The 25,570-nt window shown below is 43.1% G+C and overlaps 1 protein-coding gene across 1 annotated transcript; it reads left to right on the top strand.

Annotated features, from left to right (window-relative positions):
* LOC110973371 (uncharacterized) lies at positions 1-22,139 on the top strand. Its single transcript, XM_087148229.1, has 30 exons — positions 1-116; positions 892-963; positions 1,399-1,500; positions 2,222-2,350; positions 3,057-3,158; positions 3,814-3,942; positions 5,229-5,330; positions 5,751-5,879; positions 6,979-7,080; positions 7,501-7,629; positions 8,728-8,829; positions 9,251-9,379; positions 10,478-10,579; positions 10,995-11,123; positions 12,113-12,214; positions 12,766-12,894; positions 14,043-14,159; positions 14,463-14,597; positions 18,334-18,444; positions 18,560-18,793; positions 18,909-19,142; positions 19,258-19,491; positions 19,608-19,841; positions 19,954-20,187; positions 20,303-20,536; positions 20,652-20,885; positions 21,002-21,235; positions 21,351-21,584; positions 21,703-21,911; positions 22,052-22,139. Exons 2-30 carry the CDS (start codon positions 901-903, stop codon positions 22,137-22,139), a joined length of 4,446 nt encoding a protein of 1,481 aa, XP_087004355.1. The 5' UTR covers positions 1-116; positions 892-900.
* Positions 22,140-25,570: the final 3,431 nt, after the last annotated feature.

Below are 25,570 nucleotides of genomic sequence, written 5' to 3'. Positions count from 1 at the left end.
TTGTGTGTGTAGTAGAGCTCTTCTGTGTTCTGAGTGCCATCTGTTGTTCAGTGGAGCCTGCATTGGCCCTGAAGCAACAACCACATATGAGCTGAGCACAGTTATGAGCCCCAGTGGTAGGGCTGAGTCAGTTTGATTAATTCACTATTCGAATATTCGACCTTCAATTTGATCGAATACCCAAATATTCGGTTGTACCAACCGGCAGATTGTTAATGAACAAACCATATCAGTTAGAATAATGCAGACAGTTGTATATTATGATCAATATAATAGCTTCTCACATCTGGAAGTATCTTCAGCCACGATTTAACAAGATTTAAAAGATGAACAATACTTCTTGCCCTGTTGACAATTTCTGTTCCTTTTAAATTGTTTATTGAATAATTTACTTTTGAAATCATAAGATTTCTGACGCTTTTCATTTGAACTTGCTTGAAACAAGCCTCCACGCTGCAATTTTCTCATTTAAAACAAAAGAAATTTTTCCCTTCCTTTTTCATGAATTTTGCTTACGAATATTTGAATATTCAATAATCGATCGAATATTCAGTTATTTGGATATTCTTCACAGCCCTACCCCAGTGGGCTATGCAATTGTGGTAGAGTCGACTGTAGAAACTGTGACATCATGAGAAATAGTCATAAACATTTTTTCGATTGAATGCTTAGACACGGATTGCCAAATGTGGCCAAAAGAGGTGCCAGTTGAAACAGATTTATGCTGCCAAGACTTATGGGAAATTTTGGGATGGTGGATATAAAACAAGATGCGAAAGTTCTAGAAAGAGCCATGTTTTGTATGGTTTAATTCCCACATGCTCAAACATGTATGAACCGGTATATGCGCTAAGTTTCCTTCCCCCATTTTTTCTTTTTCTTTCACTTCAGATTTGCAGGATGAGACACACTTTGCTTGCAGGAATCCTACTGACATTGGCATATGCCGCATTTGCCGATGAGGTACTGATTGTGCTCAATCCTTCTTTCAGGATTAAGAAATGAAGCTCATAGTTCCAAGTTTACCATGTGTTTGATTAACTCTGTTTTCGTACTGAGATGTTGAGTTACATCGGAGTCAAGTAATTGTTTGGACTTTTTTTCTTTGCAGTCCAACTTATCGACTGATTACATGATTGACATCAGCTTAAAGGCCTGTTCATATTGCTGGCAAATGTGAACGTGAAGCAGATTTGATATCACAAAGAGTTGCAGCAAAACTTTGCTGAGTTGAACTGTGATCAACTTTGACGAATATATGATCTGATGTCACAAATCGGCATCTGTGTTCACTTTCGCACCAAATAAAGTAAAAAGTAAAGTAAAAAAAATGAAACTGAAGAAAATGTCACAGAAGATGTAGCATTGTTTACCCATGAAACAACTTCTCCTCCACAGGCTGTGAATGTGGTCTGCCCGGGTGGTCAGTACCAATGTCCATCTGGTGACACCTGTTGCAGGCTAAGCTCTGGACAGTGGGGCTGCTGTCCATATGTCCATGTAAGTCCCCTGTGACCTGGCGATAAGGGTTTTCTGGACATCATAATTGACCGCACAAATCAATGCAACACCGATGTTCATTCCCTCAGATTTTATTCAATTCATCATAATTCTGCTCATGGCTCTGCAAATAATTTAGGTTTTCCTCTCTTAATTTTTTTCCATTGGAATTTTCCTGCAAACATGGCAAATGGACACAGTTTGTTAGAGCGAGTTTGTTGTTCTTGTAGCACTGCAGACAGCAAAGAACGACTGATTTGTTTAAGGCAGCACTGTATGCATGGTATGTGTTGTTATCCAGTCTGAAAGCCAAGTCACCACGTCATTTCTTGGTCATTGTTCATCCTGCTATTTAATCGTGCATGGTCTTGGGGGAAGACTTGTAACAGGAGTTACGTATGGCAGGACTTACGTATCGTACTGGACTGGAAACGCACCATGGAAGCAAGTTGTGGTCCTCTCTTCTCATGGTGAAGCAAATGCATGTCTGTACCTGTTATTGTGTATGGAGGGTTTGCGTGGCTGCCATGCTGCAGGCCAGCTTTTGTTCCACAGGGTATGCACAAAGGAGGTTTCCCTTTGGAACAAACAACCTGCCCTGCAAGATGGCTACCATGCAAAGCCTGTATTGCGTAATTGTGAAATGGCAACTTTCATGCCCTGTTTAGAGGAGACACTTGACACTTTCTGAAAAACAGAATTGACCAATTGTTTGTTAAAGGCCGTGTGCTGTAGGGATCACATCCACTGCTGTCCTTCTGGATACACTTGCAACATTGCCACCGGAACATGCAACCGAGGAGACCTCTTGATGCCGTTGGCAACAAAGAACGTTGCCCAGCCAGTTGAAGTAAGTGTAATGAGACCAAACCAAAACTGTGCTTGCAACCGAGTTTGGAAGTCGGGTCGTAGCTGTAATGAACACGACATGGTGGCCTGTCCCACGAATTAATGTGTCTGCATGAGGATTTATGACCAACACCCACACGTAAATGTTCGCCAACTTACATGTGCACGTATTAAAAACAAATAGCGTGAATTTCCTGTAAATTTGTCATTACCTGAAAAACCCAAAGATTTCTTGCATACATGATTACTTTGTCAAGTTTAGCAGTGATGAGCCTCAAGCAATGATAATTACAAATACGTAGGTAGTAAAATTGTTCATTTCTGATTTGTTTGGTGCAACTTAAGCCACCTTAGAAAAAGTGGGCCCACAATTTGTTGTCACAGACTTGCTTGACTTTAAGTGCTGTAACAATGGATATCTCTGTGTGCGCCCATGCATTTTATGAGATCCCATGCATTTTATGAGCTAAGCACAGCAACCGTGAAATATGCTAAAGCAAATTTTTGCGCTATGGTTAACAAAAAACTTACTGAATGGTAAGCAGCACTGGGAAATTGTTCTCTGTTGGAATTGACTTATTTCCCATTTGGGGGAGGGGTTAGTTACTGCCACCATAGTGTCACATTTTGATCAGTTTATCTGTGGTAATTTGTGTTGATCCTCTTATGTTGAATTAAATAACTATCCAGATGATCTCCTGTCACAGGCTGTAAACGTGGTGTGCCCTGGCGGTCGGTACGAATGCCGGTCAGGCGAGACTTGCTGCAAGCAAGGAGGTGGAAAATACGGCTGTTGCCCACTTCCCATGGTAAGTTCTGCTAAAGAAATTGGTATTGATCAACTGAATCACTTGAATTCCAAATTTCTTTAAAATCAGTGCATTGCTACACCACTCTGAGTGGCATGTGTGTTCTCCTGGTGGCGTTTGAGCGTACTTACTGAAGTTAACAGCATGAGTACGACCTATTGATCAATGAGAGGGCACTCTCGATCAGATCAGTAGAAGACTCAAGGTTATTTTAATACGGCAGAAAGGCGATGGTGGAGCGTTGGCATGGCACAATCTGAAAGTAAGGCACATGCCTAATTTTCCTGCCTTCAGCCTTTATTACCAGGGATAATTGGGAATGAGATTTTTCACATCCTTTTAGTGTCGTCTCCATCTTGTAACTTGTGCTCAGTCCTAACAGGTCTTGGAACATGGAGATGTGCCTGTGTTTTTGCTTTAGCATTAAGGACAGAAGGCAGAGGGAAACAAGGACAGTTCATTGTCATCTGTGGTTAAGTGGGGGTTTCCATGATCACTGAAAACCCCTGGAAAAAAGTTGTCCCAGAAAGTCATGGAAAGTGGGGAAAAACATGATGCCATGGAATTGTTATGAAGGGAGAAAAGTCCTGGAAATCAAGATCGGGCAAGTTTATTTTTGATGGGCCAAGGTGTGTTGTGTTGTTTTGCTATAAAGGCTGTGTGCTGTAACGACAGTGTACACTGCTGTCCGAAAGGCTACAAATGCAACGTTGCACACGGAACCTGCACCAAAGGAGAGTTCGACCTACCGTGGTATGAGAAGAATGACGCCCAGCAGGTTGAGGTAAGAGGAACGCAACGATACAATGGATTGTTCTGCGAAAAATTTTCGGTGCAACTTAATCTCCTTCAGTGAAGGAAACTTACCCAATATCCCGTTAAAATTGTCTAAGCTTTACTGGGGGTGCTATTGCTGTTATTAGATGGAGGGAAGACACCATTCAGAGCTTGTTGGTTCATTGACACCAAAACCTGCCTAATGGATGGAGTGAACCAGCGTTGGTATCATTGATTGAGAACCAGATCCGTGTGGAACATACAGACCCTCAGTGTATATGCTTGTCTGGTAAAATTTTATACACAAAATTTGCTCAACGAAACATTTGACATGTTTGAGAGAAAAAAGGGATACTCTCTGGCTTACTGCTGCATACTTACACGACTTCAGATCACTTTAAAAGAACCGAAAATTTTAAAAGAATGGTCAAGTATCTAACATCCTAACAGTGTTTTCCCACAAATCAGTGTAGCAATGGGGTTTTCTACCAGATATGAGAGTGTAGTTTTGCTCATATATAACAATTTACATGCCATAAAAACCAAAAAGCACCCAACAAAAATTGTTATTCAAAAAGTATAGCAACAATAAACCCAGTAAATTTGGACACAAAGGTCCATTTCAAGGGCTGTATCTGAAAAATTACATATCATAGATTCTTTGAATTCCGTTGTGCCTGGCTCTTCGTTGTCACTTCTTGTTCAACCTATCAAGACTAAATCTTGCAGTGCTGTCCTTCAGGTCACTGCGCGGGATGTCGGGATCAGTCCAAAACATTCACTTTGTTGATTTTTCTCAGTCTCTGTCGTTGGATGTCTGCCGTCTGCAAAGCGCAGTAGCATTATTAAAATGGATACACTGCACCAGTGTCATAGATCTGGAAATAGACCTTGTTTGAGTGAACACTGAGAGAGCACACAAGCTTTTGAATTGCTCATAGTCGACACTGTTTCAAGGGAACCTGTGTATTTCTGTCTTTGGTGGATTTTGGTCTCTCCTCCTGCTGTCTGCAGTGACAACGTTGATTGTTACAGGCACTGCTAAATAATAATAAAGCGGTTCCCTGACTTCAAAGACTGGTTCACTGTTTAATACTTTAAATGTGCCAACTGCAAGCCAGAAATCGACACCTGTTTGAATTGCTCATATTCTGGTCACGCTCTTTTAAAGGGAGTGGCATTCTTCCATATATATCTGTCTTGGGGGAGGGATTTTATTGTCTCCTCCCACTGTCTACAATGACAGCGTCGGTTTCACAGTCGCTGTTGGCGTTCTTGTTTATTTTGGCACAGTTGCAGAGTGTAGTGTGCCCTGGTGGTCAGTATCAGTGTCCTGACGGCAACACCTGCTGCAAACTGTCCTCTGGACAATGGGGCTGCTGCCCTCTTCCCAGTGTAAGTCCTAGACAGTCACTCCTCTGAAAGGCCGGTGGCTTGAAGGAAAATTATTTGATGAGTTGTGGTTGAAGCATGTTTCTGTGAGGCTGTTTATAAATTTAGGCCTGTTCCCCCAAAATCGGACAGAATGGGACCGAACAAAATGGTAAGGAATGAGATATTAACAGGTTGGGCAATTACAGGGTCTAAGGATGAATGACAAAAATTATAATATCAGAAAGCTCAATTTTATGCCAAACTCAAAAATATCCAAAGTGGGTTTTGTTTTTTTGTCAGTTACTTGGTCCAGATTTCATGGGAACAGGCAACAACTGCTACATGTACATTGACCTATTTTGGCATTATTACAGCATTCAGTCCCCCCCTCCCCACAAAGAAAACAAAACTCACAAGAACATGCATTGTTTTCTGATGAAGGCCGTGTGCTGCAGTGATCACACCCACTGCTGCCCTTCTGGGTACACTTGCGATGTTGCCCAAGGCTCATGCTCCAAAGGAGACCTGACAGTTCCATGGGCAGAGAAGAATGTAGCCCAGCCAGTTGAGGTAAGTAGAGCAAGTTGATACACAGCATAAATTTTGTCTCCTTACGTCGTATACTTGGAGTTGATCAAGTGCTTGCAAAAGCAATGCACAGGCTGACTCCGGTGAGACACGACCCTGTGACTTCCAGCTTGCTCTGTCAGACTCTTATGTGGATGGTGAAGTCTTGACTTATCACGTCAAGTTCCGTGGCCTTTTAGGAAATATTCAGTTTTATGTCCTTGAAAGTGGATCATTCACATCCACATATGCCTTAAATTCTGAAAGTGGACCTGTTATACGTGTGCAGAATTAAAAGAGTGCAGCCACAAAACCACACTTCCAAGACGTATACAAGTTTCCTTCTTGGTAATCCATGTATACATGTGTGTGTTCGCCGTATCTGGGTTTTTTGTTTTGAACCATGGAAGTTGAAGTTGACATTATTAGTTTCTTGACCCAATTTTCATGATGTTGTACGTCTGCCACTTGCACATGGATGGTCTTTAAACTTCTATCCTTATTTACAAAAGTACACAAAACGATAAGGTTGCACTACACTAAATATGCAGGCATAGAAAACAGTGCAAAATTAGACAGAAACAGCACCACCTGGTGACTCTCATGGAGAGGTTGGCCTCTCGCTTCACTTCGGAAGTTCAAGATCTTGGCCAGAAATTCCTTTTTCTTTTACATTTTTTAGGTGTAAGCCAATGCAACATTTTTGTTTTTTTCGCCCTTTCCTGAAAATACCCCAAAATAGGAGTAAAACTATGTGCTCACCTCTCAATGTAGCCGTCCGCCTCTGTATAAAATAGGCCTATGGGTTGGCGGTTTTTGTGAACGAAATACACAAGTTGGGCGCCAGAAGTCCCAGAAGCCAGAAGCAGTTCCCTGATTTCATAGACTGGTTCACTGTTTAATACTTTAAATGTGCCAACTGCAAGCCAGAAATGGACACCTTTTTGAAATGCTCATATTCTGGTCACAGTCTTTTAAAGGGAGTGGCATTCTTCCATATATATCTGTCTTGGGGGAGGGATTTTGTTGTCTCCTCCCACCGTCTGCGATGACAGCATTGGTTTCACAGCCGCTTTTGTTGTTCTTGTTTATTTTGGCACAGTTGCAGAATGTAGTGTGTCCTGGTGGTCAGTATTATTGTCCGGACGGCAACACCTGCTGCAAACTGTCCTCCGGACAATGGGGCTGCTGCCCTCTTCCCAATGTAAGTCCTAGACAGTCACTCCCCTGAATGACCGGTGGCTTGATGGAAAATTACTTGATGAGTTGTGGTTGAAGCATGTTTCTGTGAGGCTGTTTATAAATTTTGGCCTGACCCCACAGAAATCGGACAAAATGGGACCGAACAAAATGGTAAGGAATGAGATATTAACAGGTTGGGCAATTACAGGGTCTAAGGATGAATGACAAAAATTATAATATCAGAAAGCTAAATTTAATGCCAAATTCAAAAATATCCAAAGTGGGTTTTGTTTTTTTGTCAGTTACTTGGTCCAGATTTCATGGGAACAGGCAACAACTGCTACACGTACATTGACCTATTTTGGCATTATTACAGCATTCAGTCCCCCCTCCCCACAAAGAAAACAAAATTCACAAGAAAATGCATTGTTTTCTGATGAAGGCCGTGTGCTGCAGTGATCACACCCACTGCTGCCCTTCTGGGTACACTTGCGATGTTGCCCAAGGCTCATGCTCCAAAGGAGACCTGACAGTTCCATGGGCAGAGAAGAATGTAGCCCAGCCAGTTGAGGTAAGTAGAGCAAGTTGATACACAGCATAAATTTTGTCTCCTTACGTCGTATACTTGGAGTTGATCAAGTGCTTGCAAAAGCAATGCACAGGCTGACTCCGGTGAGACACGACCCTGTGACTTCCAGCTTGCTCGGTCAGACTCTTATGTGGATGGTGAAGTCATGACTTATCACGTCAAGTTCCGTGGCCTTTTAGGAAATATTCAGTTTTATGTCCTTGTAAGTGGATCATTCACATCCACATATGCCTTAAATTCTGAAAGTGGACCTGTTATACCCGTGCAGAATTAAAAGAGTGCAGCCACAAAACCACACTTCCAAGACGTATACAAGTTTCCTTCTTGGTAATCCATGTATACATGTGTGTGTTCGTCGTATCTGGGTTTTTTGTTTTGAACCATGGAAGTTGAAGTTGACATTATTAGTTTCTTGACCCAATTTTCATGATGTTGTACATCTGCCACTTGCACATGGATGGTCTTTAAACCTCTATCCTTATTTACAAAAGTACGCAAAACGATAAGGTTGCACTACACTAAATATGCAGGCATAGAAAACAGTGCAAAATTGGACAGAAACAGCGCCACCTGGTGACTCTCAAGGAGAGGTTGGCCTCTCGCTTCACTTCGGAAGTTCAAGATCATGGCCAGAAATTCCTTTTTCTTTTACATTTTATAGGTGTTAGCCAATGCAACATTTTTGTTTTTTTCGCCCTTTCCTGAAAATACCCCAAAATAGGAGTAAAACTATGTGCTCACCTCTCAATGTAGCCGTCCGCCTCTGTATAAAATAGGCCTATGGGTTGGCGGTTTTTGTGAATGAAATACACAAGTTGGACGCCAGAAGTCCCAGAAGCCAGAAGTATTCCCTGACGTCAAAGACTGGTTCACTGCTTAATACTTTAAATGTGCCAACTGCAGGCCAGAAATGGACACCTTTTTGAAATGCTCATATTCTGGTCACGCTCTTTTAAAGGGAGTGGCATTCTTCCATATATATCTGTCTTGGGGGAGGGATTTTATTGTCTCCTCCCACTGTCTGTGATGACAGCATTGGTTTCACAGTCACTGTTGTCGTTCTTGTTTATTTTGGCACAGTTGCAGAGTGTAGTGTGCCCTGGTGGTCAGTATCAGTGTCCTGACGGCAACACCTGCTGCAAACTGTCCTCTGGACAATGGGGCTGCTGCCCTCTTCCCAGTGTAAGTCCTAGACAGTCACTCCTCTGAAAGGCCGGTGGCTTGATGGAAAATTACTTCATAAGTTGTGGTTGAAGCTTGTTTCTGTGAGGCTGTTTATAAATTTTGGCCTGACCCCACAGAAATCGGACAAAATGGGACCGAACAAAATGGTAAGGAATGAGATATTAACAGGTTGGGCAATTACAGGGTCTAAGGATGAATGACAAAAATTATAATATCAGAAAGCTCAATTTTATGCCAAACTCAAAAATATCCAAAGTAGGTTTTGTTTTTTTGTCAGTTACTTGGTCCAGATTTCATGGGAACAGGCGACAACTGCTACATGTACATTGACCTATTTTGGCATTATTACAGCATTCAGTCCCCCCCTCCCCACAAAGAAAACAAAACTCACAAGAACATGCATTGTTTTCTGATGAAGGCCGTGTGCTGCAGTGATCACACCCACTGCTGCCCTTCTGGGTACACTTGCGATGTTGCCCAAGGCTCATGCTCCAAAGGAGACCTGACAGTTCCATGGGCAGAGAAGAATGTAGCCCAGCCAGTTGAGGTAAGTAGAGCAAGTTGATACACAGCATAAATTTTGTCTCCTTACGTCGTATACTTGGAGTTGATCAAGTGCTTGCAAAAGCAATGCACAGGCTGACGCTGGTGAGACACGACCCTGTGACTTCCAGCTTGCTCGGTCAGACTCTTATGTGGATGGTGCAGTCATGACTTATCACGTCAAGTTCCGTGGCCTTTTAGGAAATAATCAGTTTTATGTCCTTGAGAGTGGATCATTCACATCCACATATGCCTTAAATTCTGAAAGTGGACCTGTTATACGTGTGCAGAATTAAAAGAGTGCAGACACAAAACCACACTTCCAAGACATATGCAAGTTTCCTTCTTGGTAATCCATGTATACATGTGTGTGTTCGCCGTATCTGGGTTTTTTGTTTTGAACCATGGAAGTTGAAGATGACATGATTATTTTCTTGACCCAATTTTCATGATGTTGTACATCTGCCACTTGCACATGGATGGTCTTTAAATTTCTATCCTTATTTACAAAAGTACGCAAAACGATAAGGTTGCACTACACTAAATATGCAGGCATAGAAAACAGTGCAAAATTGGACAGAAACAGCGCCACCTGGTGACTCTCAAGGAGAGGTTGGCCTCTCGCTTCACTTCTGAAGTTCAAGATCATGGCCAGAAATTCCTTTTTCTTTTACCTTTTATAGGTGTTAGCCAATGCAACATTTTTATTTTTTCACCCCTCGCTGAAAATACCCCAAAATAGGAGTAAAACTATGCGTTCGCCTCTCATTGTAGCTGTCCGCCTCTGTATAAAATAGGCCTATGGGTTGGCGGTTTTTGTGAACGAAATACACAAGTTGGACGCCAGAAGTCCCAGAAGCCAGAAGTATTCCCTGACGTCAAAGACTGGTTCACTGCTTAATACTTTAAATGTGCCAACTGCAGGCCAGAAATCAACAACCTTTTTGAAATGCTCATATTCTGGTCACACTCTTTTAAAGGGAGTGGCATTCTTCCATATATATCTGTCTTGGGGGAGGGATTTTATTGTCTCCTCCCACTGTCTGTGATGACAGCATTGGTTTCACAGTCACTGTTGTCGTTCTTGTTTATTTTGGCACAGTTGCAGAGTGTAGTGTGCCCTGGTGGTCAGTATCAGTGTCCTGACGGCAACACCTGCTGCAAACTGTCCTCTGGACAATGGGGCTGCTGCCCTCTTCCCAATGTAAGTCCTAGACAGTCACTCCTCTGAAAGGCCGGTGGCTTGATGGAAAATTACTTGATGAGTTGTGGTTGAAGCATGTTTCTGTGAGGCTGTTTATAAATTTTGGCCTGACCCCACAGAAATCGGACAAAATGGGACCGAACAAAATGGTAAGGAATGAGATATTAACAGGTTGGGCAATTACAGGGTCTAAGGATGAATGACAAAATTATAATATCAGAAAGCTCAATTTTATGTCAAACTCAAAAATATCCAAAGTAGGTTTTGTTTTTTTGTCAGTTACTTAGTCCAGATTTCATGGTAACAGGCAACAACTGCTACATGTACATTGACCTATTTTGGCATTATTACAGCATTCAGTCCCCCCCCCAAAGAAAACAAAATTCACAAAAAAATGCATTGTTTTCTGATGAAGGCCGTGTGCTGCAGTGATCACACCCACTGCTGCCCTTCTGGGTACACTTGCGATGTTGCCCAAGGCTCATGCTCCAAAGGAGACCTGACAGTTCCATGGGCAGAGAAGAATGTAGCCCAGCCAGTTGAGGTAAGTAGAGCAAGTTGATACAGCATAAATTTTGTCTCCTTACGTCGTATACTTGGAGTTGATCAAGTGCTTGCAAAAGCAATGCACAGGCTGACTCCGGTGAGACACGACCCTGTGACTTCCAGCTTGCTCGGTCAGACTCTTATGTGGATGGTGAAGTCATGACTTATCACGTCAAGTTCCGTGGCCTTTTAGGAAACATTCAGTTTTATGTCCTTGAAAGTGGATCATTCACATCCACATATGCCTTAAATTCTGAAAGTGGACCTGTTATACCTGTGAAGAATTAAAAGAGTGCAGCCACAAAACCACACTTCCAAGACGTATACAAGTTTCCTTCTTGGTAATCCATGTATACATGTGTGTGTTCGTCGTATCTGGGTTTTTTTTTTGAACCATACAAATTGAAGATGGCATGATTATTTTCTTGACCCAATTTTCATGATGTTGTACGTCTGCCACTTGCACATGGATGGTCTTTAAACTTCTATCCTTATTTACAAAAGTACACAAAAAGATAAGGTTGCACTACACTAAATATGCAGGCATAGAAAACAGTGCAAAATTGGACAGAAACAGCGCCACCTGGTGACTCTCATAGAGAGGTTGGCCTCTCGCTTCACCTCGGAAATTCAAGATCACGGCCAGAAATTCCTTTTTCTTTTACATTTTATAGGTGTTAACCAATGCAACATTTTTGTTTTTTTTGACCTTTGCTGAAAATACCCCAAAATAGGAGTAAAACTATGCGCTCACCTCTCAATGTAGCCGCCCGCCTCTGTATAAAATAGGCCTATGGACACATTATTTGACAGAGGACGAGGGGAACGGGCACTGGCTGTATTAAGACACTAACAGTTGGAACACCCTCTTTCAAACGATCCCAATGCTACGCATTCCATTTTATACCAAGGCCCAGCCTCTGAGTGAAAACGTAGTCCTTACTTTGGTTTTGATCTCATGTAATGAGAAAATTGTTTTTTCCACAGGATACAAGTGTGGTGTGCCCGGGCGGTCAAGCTTTTTGTCCAGCTGGCAATACCTGCTGTAAGCTCTCGTCTGGACAGTGGGGCTGCTGCCCATTTCCAAATGTAAGTCCCTCAACGCCACCACATGAACTACTTCATGCCGGGGCATTTTTCACTGTTGATGATGCTGGGCCGGCATGACTATCATTTTTTCCGTTTTCAAAATCCTTCAAAAATTCATCATTTTATTTAACGGTCATTTATAGCCGCACAAAGTAATCTTTAGGCACTGCTCTAAGTTGACAGGTGACCTTCATTGACGCCCGACTATTTCAGCAAGGCCTGCAGCCTTGTAAACAGAGCCCAGATTGTGCGGTGTTATATAACTGTCTTTTGTTCATGAACCTGGCTCAGTGCACTGCTGACCTCTTTTCAATAGGGGCCAGATTAGCGTGCAGCGGTTCTGTGTGGCTCACCACTGAATGTGAATTTCCGATAATAAGACTGATAACAGCATCACCAGTTTCAAATTTGCCTGAAACTTTTTTTTTAAAACTGGTTTAGAACAAACCTAAAGGGTATACCTTGGGACACATTTGTATCTGAGATATTTGGAGTATAAACCTTGACACAGTCTTAAAACAAGTGACTGCTTTTTTTCCCCTTCTACGAAGGCCGTGTGCTGCAGCGATGGTCAGCATTGTTGCCCTCATGGCTATACGTGCGACGTTTCATCCGGTTCATGCCATCAAGGAGAACTTGTCATCCCCTGGGAAGAGAAGAACCTTGCTAAGCCCGTTGAGGTAAGCAAAATAGTACCTCATACCTCAAAAGCAATGCGTTGCTCCTGAGAATGCGAGTTGTTAATGGCTACCCCACAGTTGAGGTCAGAGCAGGTCAGTAATAACGTTGTAATGACGTTGAGTGGCTGGAAAGGTTGGCAGTTGCTAGTAAGTTTTGCAGTGAAAGAAATATCAAACTTGACTCAGGCGACTTCCAACTTGGATTCATCCGGTTGGGTCACAATACGGGCGTTTCACAATAGTGCGCCAGCCAAGACTTTGCAATGTGTTGGCCAATCACAATGCGCGAAATGTTGACCCAGCGCACGTTTGGAAAGGAACGACAGAATTCACGCATTATGATTGGCCAACGCGTTGCAAACTCTTGGTGGCGCACTATTGTGGAACGCCCGTATTATTGACCTGATATTCATGTAGCAAACCCTGTAGAGAGGGATCGAGTTATCTTCAAACACATTTAGTAGTTTCATCATTCATCCGGGTAGTTTCATCAATTAAGCTTTCACCCTTCATTGATTTACAGTGTTTTCAGAGAGTGTAAGCATCTTTTTTCACTCACGGAATCTGGACTTTTGAAAGTTCTTCAAGTTATAGGCATTCTTACAGATGTATTTATTGATTGTTCACAGCAAATATAAACATTTACCGGTAACTTTTGCTACACAGGTGACAGATGTTAACTGATCTTTTGATTCCCACAGGTCCAATATTTTGCACTCACTTGATTTTGTACATTTTGTATTCAAATTAAGTGTGAATATTCCTTCCAGTCCACTACCTCTGCTTAAGCTTATTTTCTTTACAGGAGTGCAGATTTTTCACACTGCCTTCATCAAATTGATAAACTACAATTAGAAAGTCTAGTGTTGACCAGATAGTTTTGTACCTGAATTCTCCATCTTTCTGTAACTTTAGATTTCAATATTTATAAGTTTACTGTAAGTTTCTCAACAAACCTCCAGCATTCGCTCCTCTTCAATGGAGATACCCATCACTGGCCCATAGCTGTTCCCCAAAAATACCCGGCTGGTAAAAAGTTTTCATTTCAGAGTTGCTTTTTATAATGTGGATTTTTCGGTTTGTGGCTGGAGGCAGACATTATCTTGTAGTTCATGCAGGCATACATTTTGAGATCACTTTCTTTGCAGGATCCGGACAAGACGAATGTAACGATATGTCCAGGGGGCCAGTACGCGTGTAAGGAAAATTACACCTGCTGCCAAACCAAAAAGCCTGGGGTTTACGGCTGCTGCCATTACAAAAAGGTTCCAGTTGCTTTATGTTTTTCGTACGTGTTTGTCAGTTTTAATAGAAATGACGAAATTTTAACTTTGTACCCTTTGCATTTCAAAAAATCATTTGGTAGTTTTAGTTGAAGATGGAAAATCTTACACCTCCTTGTAGCATTTTGAATGTCTGCAAATGACATGCACGAATCAGGAATGTATACACAACAGGGCTTTGACCAAAACAAAAGTCACAGTGGCACTTGTTTGAACATTTTTGTCAACACCTTCGATGACAAGTCCTTTCTCTGAGTACATTTTGTGTCAACCAATGGCTTTCAGGGAGTGTGTTGTAAAGATCAGGTGCACTGCTGTCCAAGCGGACACACATGCGACACGGCACACAACAAGTGCATCAAGAGCTTTGAGTCCATGCCGTGGGAGGGAGAAACTGAAGCTGATGAGCTGACTGCAGAGGTTGTCGCTTTTTTCACATTAATCGCTTGCATTCAAATATGCCGTTGCCGTCATTTCCAGGTTACCATAGACATCTACATCAGTTGCTGGCTTCTGTTATCCCCGACTTTTTGCTTTTAACCACTTCGGACCGGGGCATTTTTCAACGTTGAGGATGCTGGGCCGGCATGACTATCATTTTTTCTGTTTTCAAAATCCTTCAACAATTCATCATTCCATTTAACAGTCGTTTATAGCCGAACGGAGTAATCTTCAGGCACTACTCTAAGTTGACAGGTGACCTTCATTGACACCCGAATATTTCAGCCAGGCCTGCAGCCTTGTAAACAGAGCCCAGATTGTGCGGTGTCACACAGCTGTCTTTTGTTCACGAACCTGGCTCAGTGCACTGCTGACCTCTTTTCAATAGGGGCCAGATTAGCATGCAGCGGTGCTGTGTGGCTCATCGCTGCGGTGGTGGAGAGCTTTTGTCCCCGGTGGTAATCCGCTTGCTCTAAATACCCCAAACCCTGGTATACGGTTTCAAAATAATGCTGGATTATCACCACTTTTGAGAGTGAAAAATTCCGGTCATGCCCAGCAGCCTGGTCTTTTGTTCGGAGTACGGTCTTTTGTTACAGGGCCCTGTTTCCTTTGTCCGAGTTCGGAGACCCCGGCCACACATATAAACCATACGGCTCCGATCCCGGAGTCCCCGGCTGGTAGTGGTTAATACCAAAATTCATTTCAGACAGTAGTGTCATGGAGGACGCCCGCCCATTTTAAGAGTTGAAATTCCTGTGATTGTGACTGTCTTGGAAGTCCACTTCAAAAGAAATTTTCGAGAGTTTTGTTTCAAATTAAGGACCAGCTTCTCAGAGCTGAAAAATGATTGTGTACCAGATTTTTTCCTTGGAGAACAAAATCAGTCATGAGTAGTAGAGATCCTGTGCCGTTTTGACTGGTAATCGGGATTGCTACATGTAAGCAGCACTTTGGAGCGAATTTGTGCTTAAAGCAACTCCTGGAAATTAGCCCGTCCTGTATTGTGACCAAGTTTTGCACCAGCTTCGGCAGAGTTGTTGATAAGCAGTGTCATCTGTTTGAGCCAAGAGGAAAGATTTATCGACACAGAGGAATTTTCATGGACTCCCAACCAAACGTCATGCGCAAAACATCTTTATTTCCACACTAATTGCAACTGAATCTCCATATGTGTTCATATGAATCCTTTTCTCTTATGGCTTTGTAAATAACTAACGAAATATTTGTGACATTTGCTTTTATTGTGGAATTATTTACATGAAAAGTTTCACTCCACTATTAGTCTTCAGGTGTTGTGCCAGCATTAGACACTGGCAGTTGTTTGTATTTCCTTTTTGTTTTCCTGCTTCATTTTCAGATAATCCTCAGGGGTAGGTTTTCTTGTGACCTTGCTATTTGTTGATAATTTCTAGCCCACTGACTGGCAGTCTCTGCTCTTTCCCATTTTTACATGGTGTGGTGACCAGCTAAAGGTCACGTGCCGATATGATGCTTGACTGGTAGCCTGCAGAGCGCTTGTGTTCACTCATGCGTATGTTACCAGTTGAGTTCAAACTGTTGCTATGACTGCAGGCGTTAAGATGTCCGTTGGACAGATTATGTGTAAAGAAGAGAGTGATAAGGCATCTAAAAACCGTGATTTTTGTCTCACTTAACTTTCATTGCCACCAATGAGGATAAGGCTTGGATGTGGTACACCATTTTGTTTACTCAGCATGAATATTTGCATCATAACTTTTGAATTTGAATGAAGCAGGTTTGGAAATCATTCATTTGGTTATACCACTCAGGGATCGAATCTCAAGGGGAAAAAGCTTGACAACTGGGCCAATACGTCTTAAATTTTGTAAGACCGAGGGCTTGATTTCTGTATCTGGCCACAATGTACTCATCACAAAACAACTCTCCACTTCACCTAATATGCATTTAAGTCCATTCAGCTTGGAAAAAAATTGAAACTGTCGGGAACTTTACCTTCGGTTGTATAATTTGTAGAATATTTTGTGCTGACAAAACTTGGAATTGTGAAGGCCAGATGTAGAATTCTCTCCTAATGTCCAGATAAACTTTCCTGGAAAAAAAAAAGGTGCTAGGCTTGCACCAGTATCACTGCTGCGGGACCAACATTAAATATCACTGGTCTTGGCCAACAGGCCCTCTGTTTACTGCCATTGAGCTTCATGTACCATGAAAACCACACGCATTCATTAGTAGCACCCACTAGCCAGTATAAAAAGAGGCATTGAATCCTTCTCCATCGCTTGATGTCTTGCTGCCTTGCCATCCATCGCTTGATGCAACCACTGCAGACATACATGCACACCAGCTCAAATGTAAGTACCAGTCACTAGGTTTTTGTCACTCCTTGCTTTCTTCGCACCGCTGCCCAGTGATACACTGTTGCAATTTAGACTGTGCAGTTTTCATGGGCTTTGAGCTGCTCCTGTGCCATAGTTTAGAAGTTCATGTTTGAATTGGCGTTGTGGTTCAGACTTCAAGACCACGATCACAAGACCTCCGGTTTGAACTCAAGCCCCCCCAGGCTGTTCAAATTGAACTGCAAAAAAAAAGCTCTCCTCTGTCACTGCTCTCGCTGCTACTTGTGATGGTCTTTTGACTCGTCTTGCATCTGTCTTGTGTCTGGTCTTGTGACTAGTCTTGTCATGGTCTGGACAACAACACTGGTTTGTATAATCCATTGGACCCTACAAAATGTATAGCAGTACTCCTGGGCACTTCTTCTTCATCAGTTGTCCCAGAACTTTTCCTCCCCGCTGCACAGTGCAGGTAAACTTATCCCAGTGGACGAGTAGATGACGAACCCCAGAATGTGTCATTTCGGTGTGTATGTGCACCATATCCAAATTGTCAGCATTATGATTAAGGGGTACCGAATGGAAAACAGTCCCGTCAGGATTTAAGTCAGTGGTTGCTGCTTGTTGACCCACAAAGTATATTTATGTAGAAAAAACAAATAATACCACAGGATTTTGTGCCATAATTTGGTTTTGTGGGGTTTCTCCCAGTAGAAAACGCATCCTACTGTGGACATCAGTGGAATGCTGGACCAACGGGGTTGCCTATGAGTATCATAGCACAGCTCTGTGCAAACTCATGCAAAACTGCACCTGTCATGCTTGGCAAATGCTCCATGTCTCGGCGTGGAAGTCCCAACTCTTGCCGGAACAGCCGACTCTGTTCTGTTAGATTCTTACAAAACAAAATGGAAAGTCACAGTACACAAAAGGAGCACTGGAAACCAGCTGAATTTAAATGCCACTGGCAGCAGGGTTAATAAACCGGACTTTGAACAAAAGCTTTCATTAAATGTCTAGAAAAAGGTTGGGTCACTTTTGCAGAGAATTTTGCACTTGATCAGTAGAACTGATAGTGGGGCTACTGATTTGTTGGGCGGGAACTATTAATCGACCTTTTCGGGTTTGCTTGTTATTGGACCACAAATATCAAACAAGCCCTCGCTATACGGCAGGACATTTGCATATTTAATCCAGAACAACACATTCTATCGGACCTATTGTGCTGCAGTGACAACTTCCGAATATACTCTTGGCATATCGATGTTTCAATCATTTCCATTAAGTCCCCTGACTGATGCTCTTAAAAGGCTGCTCATAGAACCAAAAATCTGAAAAAAAGTAAATTTCAGTACAATTTTGACTAACCTGCAAGATTTTGGTATTCGTACGTGTAGATTCTACCAGAACCAAATATCGTGTGTCCTGGTGGTCAGGCTCAGTGTCCATCTGGTAACACCTGCTGCAGACTAGCCTCCGGACAGTGGGGATGCTGCCCACTCCCTTCGGTAAAGCAATAATCCTCAGAGAAAATGAAAAAAAGAATTGTCTCTGTTCAGAATAAAGTGGAAGTGCCAGGCCATCAGCTCATGATAATTTTGTTTATCTATTGTTTATGATTAGGCTGTGTGCTGCAGTGACCACATCCATTGTTGTCCCCACGGTTACACCTGTGATATTTCCACCGGAACCTGTTCACTTGGAGAGATGACTCTCCCATGGTTTGAGAAGAATGATGCCAATCCTGTGGTTCCAGAACCAAACGTTGTATGTCCTGGTGGTCAGGCTCAGTGTCCATCTGGCAACACCTGCTGCAGACTAGCTTCCGGACAGTGGGGATGCTGCCCACTCCCTTTGGTAAAGTAATAATCCTCAGATAAATATGAAAAAAGAATTGTCTCTGTTCAGAATAAAGTGGAAGTGCCAGGCCATCAGCTCATGATAATTTTGTTTACCTATTGTTTATGATTAGGCTGTGTGCTGCAGTGACCACATCCATTGTTGTCCCCACGGCTACACCTGTGATATTTCCACTGGAACTTGTTCACTTGGAGAGATGACTCTCCCATGGTTTGAGAAGAAAGATGCCAATGCTGTGGTTCCAGAACCAAATGTTGTATGTCCAGGTGGTCAGGCTCAGTGTCCATCTGGTAACACCTGCTGCAGACTAGCTTCCGGACAGTGGGGATGCTGCCCACTCCCTTCGGTAAAGCAATAATCCTCAGAGAAAATAAAAAAAAGAATTGTCTCTGTTCAGAATAAAGTGGAAGTGCCAAGCCATCAGCTCATGATAATTTTGTTTATCTATTGTTTATGATTAGGCTGTGTGCTGCAGTGACCACATCCATTGTTGTCCCCACGGTTACACCTGTGATATTTCCACCGGAACTTGTTCACTTGGAGAGATGACTCTCCCATGGTTTGAGAAGACAGATGCCAATGTTGTGGTTCCAGAACCAAACGTTGTATGTCCTGGTGGTCAGGCTCAGTGTCCATCTGGTAACACCTGCTGCAGACTAGCCTCCGGACAGTGGGGATGCTGCCCACTCCCTTCGGTAAAGTAATAAGCCTCAGATAAATATGAAAAAAAGAATTATCTCTGTTCAAAATAAACTGGAAGTGCCGGGCCATAAATTCATGATAATTTTGCTTAGCTTTTGTTTATGTTTAGGCTGTGTGCTGCAGTGACCATATCCATTGTTGTCCCCACGGTTACACCTGTGATATTTCCACTGGAACTTGTTCACTTGGAGAGATGACTCTCCCATGGTTTGAGAAGAAAGATGCCAATGCTGTGGTTCCAGAACCAAATGTTGTATGTCCAGGTGGTCAGGCTCAGTGTCCATCTGGTAACACCTGCTGCAGACTAGCTTCCGGACAGTGGGGATGCTGCCCACTCCCTTCGGTAAAGCAATAATCCTCAGAGAAAATAAAAAAAAGAATTGTCTCTGTTCAGAATAAAGTGGAAGTGCCAGGCCATCAGCTCATAATTTTGTTTATCTATTGTTTATGATTAGGCTGTGTGCTGCAGTGACCACATCCATTGTTGTCCCCACGGTTACACCTGTGATATTTCCACTGGAACTTGTTCACTTGGAGAGATGACTCTCCCATGGTTTGAGAAGACAGATGCCAATGCTGTGGTTCCAGAACCAAATGTTGTATGTCCAGGTGGTCAGGCTCAGTGTCCATCTGGTAACACCTGCTGCAGACTAGCTTCCGGACAGTGGGGATGCTGCCCACTCCCTTCGGTAAAGCAATAATCCTCAGAGAAAATAAAAAAAAGAATTGTCTCTGTTCAGAATAAAGTGGAAGTGCCAAGCCATCAGCTCATGATAATTTTGTTTATCTATTGTTTATGATTAGGCTGTGTGCTGCAGTGACCACATCCATTGTTGTCCCCACGGTTACACCTGTGATATTTCCACCGGAACCTGTTCACTTGGAGAGATGACTCTCCCATGGTTTGAGAAGAAAGATGCCAATGCTGTGGTTCCAGAACCAAACGTTGTATGTCCAGGTGGTCAGGCTCAGTGTCCATCTGGTAACACCTGCTGCAGACTAGCTTCCGGACAGTGGGGATGCTGCCCACTCCCTTCGGTAAAGCAATAATCCTCAGAGAAAATAAAAAAAAGAATTGTCTCTGTTTAGAATAAAGTGGAAGTGCCAGGCCATCAGCTCATGATAATTTTGTTTATCTATTGTTTATGATTAGGCTGTGTGCTGCAGTGACCACATCCATTGTTGTCCCCACGGTTACACCTGTGATATTTCCACCGGAACCTGTTCACTTGGAGAGATGACTCTCCCATGGTTTGAGAAGACAGATGCCAATGTTGTGGTTCCAGAACCAAACGTTGTATGTCCTGGTGGTCAGGCTCAGTGTCCATCTGGCAACACCTGCTGCAGACTAGCTTCTGGACAGTGGGGATGCTGCCCACTCCCTTCGGTAAAGTAATAAGCCTCAGATAAATATGAAAAAAAGAATTATCTCTGTTCAAAATAAACTGGAAGTGCCAGGCCATAAATTCATGATAATTTTGCTTAGCTTTTGTTTATGTTTAGGCTGTGTGCTGCAGTGACCACATCCATTGTTGTCCCCACGGCTACACCTGTGATATTTCCACTGGAACTTGTTCACTTGGAGAGATGACTCTCCCATGGTTTGAGAAGAAAGATGCCAATCCTGTGGTTCCAGAACCAAATGTTGTATGTCCAGGTGGTCAGGCTCAGTGTCCATCTGGTAACACCTGCTGCAGACTAGCTTCCGGACAGTGGGGATGCTGCCCACTCCCTTCGGTAAAGCAATAATCCTCAGAGAAAATAAAAAAAAGAATTGTCTCTGTTCAGAATAAAGTGGAAGTGCCAGGCCATCAGCTCATGATAATTTTGTTTACCTATTGTTTATGTTTAGGCTGTGTGCTGCAGTGACCACATCCATTGTTGTCCCCACGGTTACACCTGTGATATTTCCACCGGAACCTGTTCACTTGGAGAGATGACTCTCCCATGGTTTGAGAAGACAGATGCCAATGTTGTGGTTCCAGAACCAAACGTTGTATGTCCTGGTGGTCAGGCTCAGTGTCCATCTGGTAACACCTGCTGCAGACTAGCCTCCGGACAGTGGGGATGCTGCCCACTCCCTTCGGTAAAGTAATAAGCCTCAGATAAATATGAAAAAAGAATTGTCTCTGTTCAGAATAAAGTGGAAGTGCCAGGCCATCAGCTCATGATAATTTTGCTTAATACCTATTGTTTATGTTTAGGCTGTGTGCTGCAGTGACCACATCCATTGTTGTCCCCACGGCTACACCTGTGATATTTCCACTGGAACTTGTTCACTTGGAGAGATGACTCTCCCATGGTTTGAGAAGAAAGATGCCAATGCTGTGGTTCCAGAACCAAATGTTGTATGTCCAGGTGGTCAGGCTCAGTGTCCATCTGGCAACACCTGCTGCAGACTAGCTTCCGGACAGTGGGGATGCTGCCCACTCCCTTCGGTAAAGTAATAATCCTCAGATAAATATGAAAAAAGAATTATCTCTGTTCAGAATAAAGTGGAAGTGCCAGGCCATCAGCTCATGATAATTTTGTTTACCTATTGTTTATGTTTAGGCTGTGTGCTGCAGTGACCACATCCATTGTTGTCCCCACGGTTACACCTGTGATATTTCCACCGGAACCTGTTCACTTGGAGAGATGACTCTCCCATGGTTTGAGAAGACAGATGCCAATGTTGTGGTTCCAGAACCAAACGTTGTATGTCCTGGTGGTCAGGCTCAGTGTCCATCTGGTAACACCTGCTGCAGACTAGCCTCCGGACAGTGGGGATGCTGCCCACTCCCTTCGGTAAAGTAATAAGCCTCAGATAAATATGAAAAAAAGAATTATCTCTGTTCAAAATAAACTGGAAGTGCCGGGCCATAAATTCATGATAATTTTGCTTAGCTTTTGTTTATGTTTAGGCTGTGTGCTGCAGTGACCATATCCATTGTTGTCCCCACGGTTACACCTGTGATATTTCCACCGGAACCTGTTCACTTGGAGAGATGACTCTCCCATGGTTTGAGAAGAATGATGCCAATGCTGTGGTTCCAGAACCAAACGTTGTATGTCCTGGTGGTCAGGCTCAGTGTCCATCTGGTAACACCTGCTGCAGACTAGCCTCCGGCCAGTGGGGATGCTGCCCACTCCCTTCGGTAAAGTAATAATCCTCAGATAAATATGAAAAAAGAATTGTCTCTGTTCAGAATAAAGTGGAAGTGCCAGGCCATCAGCTCATGATAATTTTGCTTAATACCTATTGTTTATGTTTAGGCTGTGTGCTGCAGTGACCACATCCATTGTTGTCCCCACGGCTACACCTGTGATATTTCCACTGGAACTTGTTCACTTGGAGAGATGACTCTCCCATGGTTTGAGAAGAAAGATGCCAATCCTGTGGTTCCAGAACCAAATGTTGTATGTCCAGGTGGTCAGGCTCAGTGTCCATCTGGCAACACCTGCTGCAGACTAGCTTCCGGACAGTGGGGATGCTGCCCACTCCCTTCGGTAAAGTAATAAGCCTCAGATAAATATGAAAAAAGAATTATCTCTGTTCAGAATAAAGTGGAAGTGCCAGGCCATCAGCTCATGATAATTTTGTTTACCTATTGTTTATGTTTAGGCTGTGTGCTGCAGTGACCACATCCATTGTTGTCCCCACGGTTACACCTGTGATATTTCCACCGGAACCTGTTCACTTGGAGAGTTGACTCTCCCATGGTTTGAGAAGACAGATGCCAATCCTGTGGTTCCAGAACCAAATGTTGTATGTCCTGGTGGTCAGGCTCAGTGTCCATCTGGTAACACCTGCTGCAGACTAGCTTCTGGACAGTGGGGATGCTGCCCACTCCCTTCGGTAAAGTAATAATCCTCAGATAAATATGAAAAAAGAATTATCTCTGTTCAGAATAAAGTGGAAGTGCCAGGCCATCAGCTCATGATAATTTTGCTTAATACCTATTGTTTATGTTTAGGCTGTGTGCTGCAGTGACCACATCCATTGTTGTCCCCACGGCTACACCTGTGATATTTCCACTGGAACTTGTTCACTTGGAGGGATGACTCTCCCATGGTTTGAGAAGAAAGATGCCAATGCTGTGGTTCCGGAACCAAATGTTGTATGTCCAGGTGGTCAGGCTCAGTGTCCATCTGGTTACACCTGCTGCAGACTAGCCTCTGGGCAGTGGGGATGCTGCCCACTCCCTTCGGTAAAGTAATAAGCCTCAGATAAATATGAAAAAAGAATTACCTCTGTTCAGAATAAAGTGGAAGTGCCAGGCCATCAGCTCATGATAATTTTGTTTACCTATTGTTTATGTTTAGGCTGTGTGCTGCAGTGACCACATCCATTGTTGTCCCCACGGTTACACCTGTGATATTTCCACCGGAACCTGTTCACTTGGAGAGTTGACTCTCCCATGGTTTGAGAAGACAGATGCCAATCCTGTGGTTCCAGAACCAAATGTTGTATGTCCTGGTGGTCAGGCTCAGTGTCCATCTGGTAACACCTGCTGCAGACTAGCTTCTGGACAGTGGGGATGCTGCCCACTCCCTTCGGTAAAGTAATAATCCTCAGATAAATATGAAAAAAGAATTATCTCTGTTCAGAATAAAGTGGAAGTGCCAGGCCATCAGCTCATGATAATTTTGCTTAATACCTATTGTTTATGTTTAGGCTGTGTGCTGCAGTGACCACATCCATTGTTGTCCCCACGGCTACACCTGTGATATTTCCACTGGAACTTGTTCACTTGGAGGGATGACTCTCCCATGGTTTGAGAAGAAAGATGCCAATGCTGTGGTTCCAGAACCAAATGTTGTATGTCCAGGTGGTCAGGCTCAGTGTCCATCTGGTTACACCTGCTGCAGACTAGCCTCTGGGCAGTGGGGATGCTGCCCACTCCCCTCAGTTAGTAAATTATCCTCTTCAAAAACAAATCTTATCTCTGTCAAGAGTAATCTTCAAAAGTTGTGTACACTGCACTGTCTTTGCTGTAGTGTATGTTACATTGTGCAGTGCACGCATGGTGTACCAAAGTCATTCAACTCTAGAGAAGCTTCTAAAACTTCAGACAGAAGTTACACTCCAAGAACAAATCAAATGAAGTAATTAAGCTAAGCAGTACCTTCTACATCTCTTGCATTGTCAAGTCAATATCTAATTTGTACATGACATACCTCAAAATGTGAGAGAAAACTGGTGATTCTGAGTTTGAAGCTGGAAGAGAACTTGTAAGAAAAAGTAACTTATCCATGTATCCCTTATGAATAATTCATTACTTGACAGGTACAACAAAAAACTCACTGTACCTATTCAAATATTGCTTGTGTGTGTTTTCTTCAGGCTGTGTGCTGCAGTGATCACATCCATTGCTGTCCCCATGGCTACACTTGTGATATTTCCACTGGAACCTGTTCACTTGGAGAGATGACTCTCCCTTGGTTTGAGAAGACAGAAGCCACATTCTTAAGCAGTGACTCTGTACCAGTCCCCAACATTGTATGTCCTGGAGGGAGATATCAATGTCCTACAGGATCCACCTGCTGCAAGTTAAATACTGGTGCTTACGGCTGTTGCCCATATCCATTGGTTAGTAAAATCTTTACCATAGTATAATATGTTTAAGCTTTCTAAAGTCCTGATCTAAAATGTCTGACGTGTTGATAACAACTGAACCCTTTACAGAGAGAGTCAGACTTTTGTATTCTTGTTACACTTGCAGGCTGTTTGCTGTGCTGACCATATTCACTGTTGCCCACATGGCTACTCGTGTGACATTTCAACAGCAACATGTCACCTCCATGATTTATCTCTACCGTGGGAACCAAAGAAGGAGGCTGCTTTACTAAGTGATCCTGCAGTGCCAGAACCAAACATCGTATGTCCTGGTGGTCAGGCTCAGTGTCCATCTGGTTACACCTGCTGCAGACTAGCCTCTGGGCAGTGGGGATGCTGCCCACTCCCCTCAGTTAGTAAATTATCCTCTTCAAAAACAAAATCTTATCTCTGTCAAGGGTAATCTACAAAAGTTGTGTACACTGAACTGTCTTTGCTGGAGTGTATGTTACACTGAGCAGTGCACGCATGGT

The sequence above is a fragment of the Acanthaster planci genome, linkage group LG17 (genome assembly GCF_054643075.1).
Source record: "Acanthaster planci isolate LZ-2023a linkage group LG17, COTS_SCS, whole genome shotgun sequence".
Lineage (NCBI taxonomy): Eukaryota > Metazoa > Echinodermata > Asteroidea > Valvatida > Acanthasteridae > Acanthaster > Acanthaster planci.
The sequence above is the reverse complement of the archived record's forward strand: the minus strand, read 5'-3'. Positions and strand labels throughout refer to the sequence as shown.

Excerpts from the sequence above, each read along its gene's own strand:
- LOC110973371 (XM_087148229.1), top strand. The coding sequence starts at position 901 with ATGAGACACACTTTGCTTGCAGGAATCCTACTGACATTGGCATATGCC. Across the intron at positions 19,143-19,257 it reads GATGCTGCCCACTCCCTTCG|GCTGTGTGCTGCAGTGACCA; the intron begins GTAAAGCAATAA and ends GTTTATGATTAG. Across the intron at positions 20,188-20,302 it reads GATGCTGCCCACTCCCTTCG|GCTGTGTGCTGCAGTGACCA; the intron begins GTAAAGCAATAA and ends GTTTATGATTAG.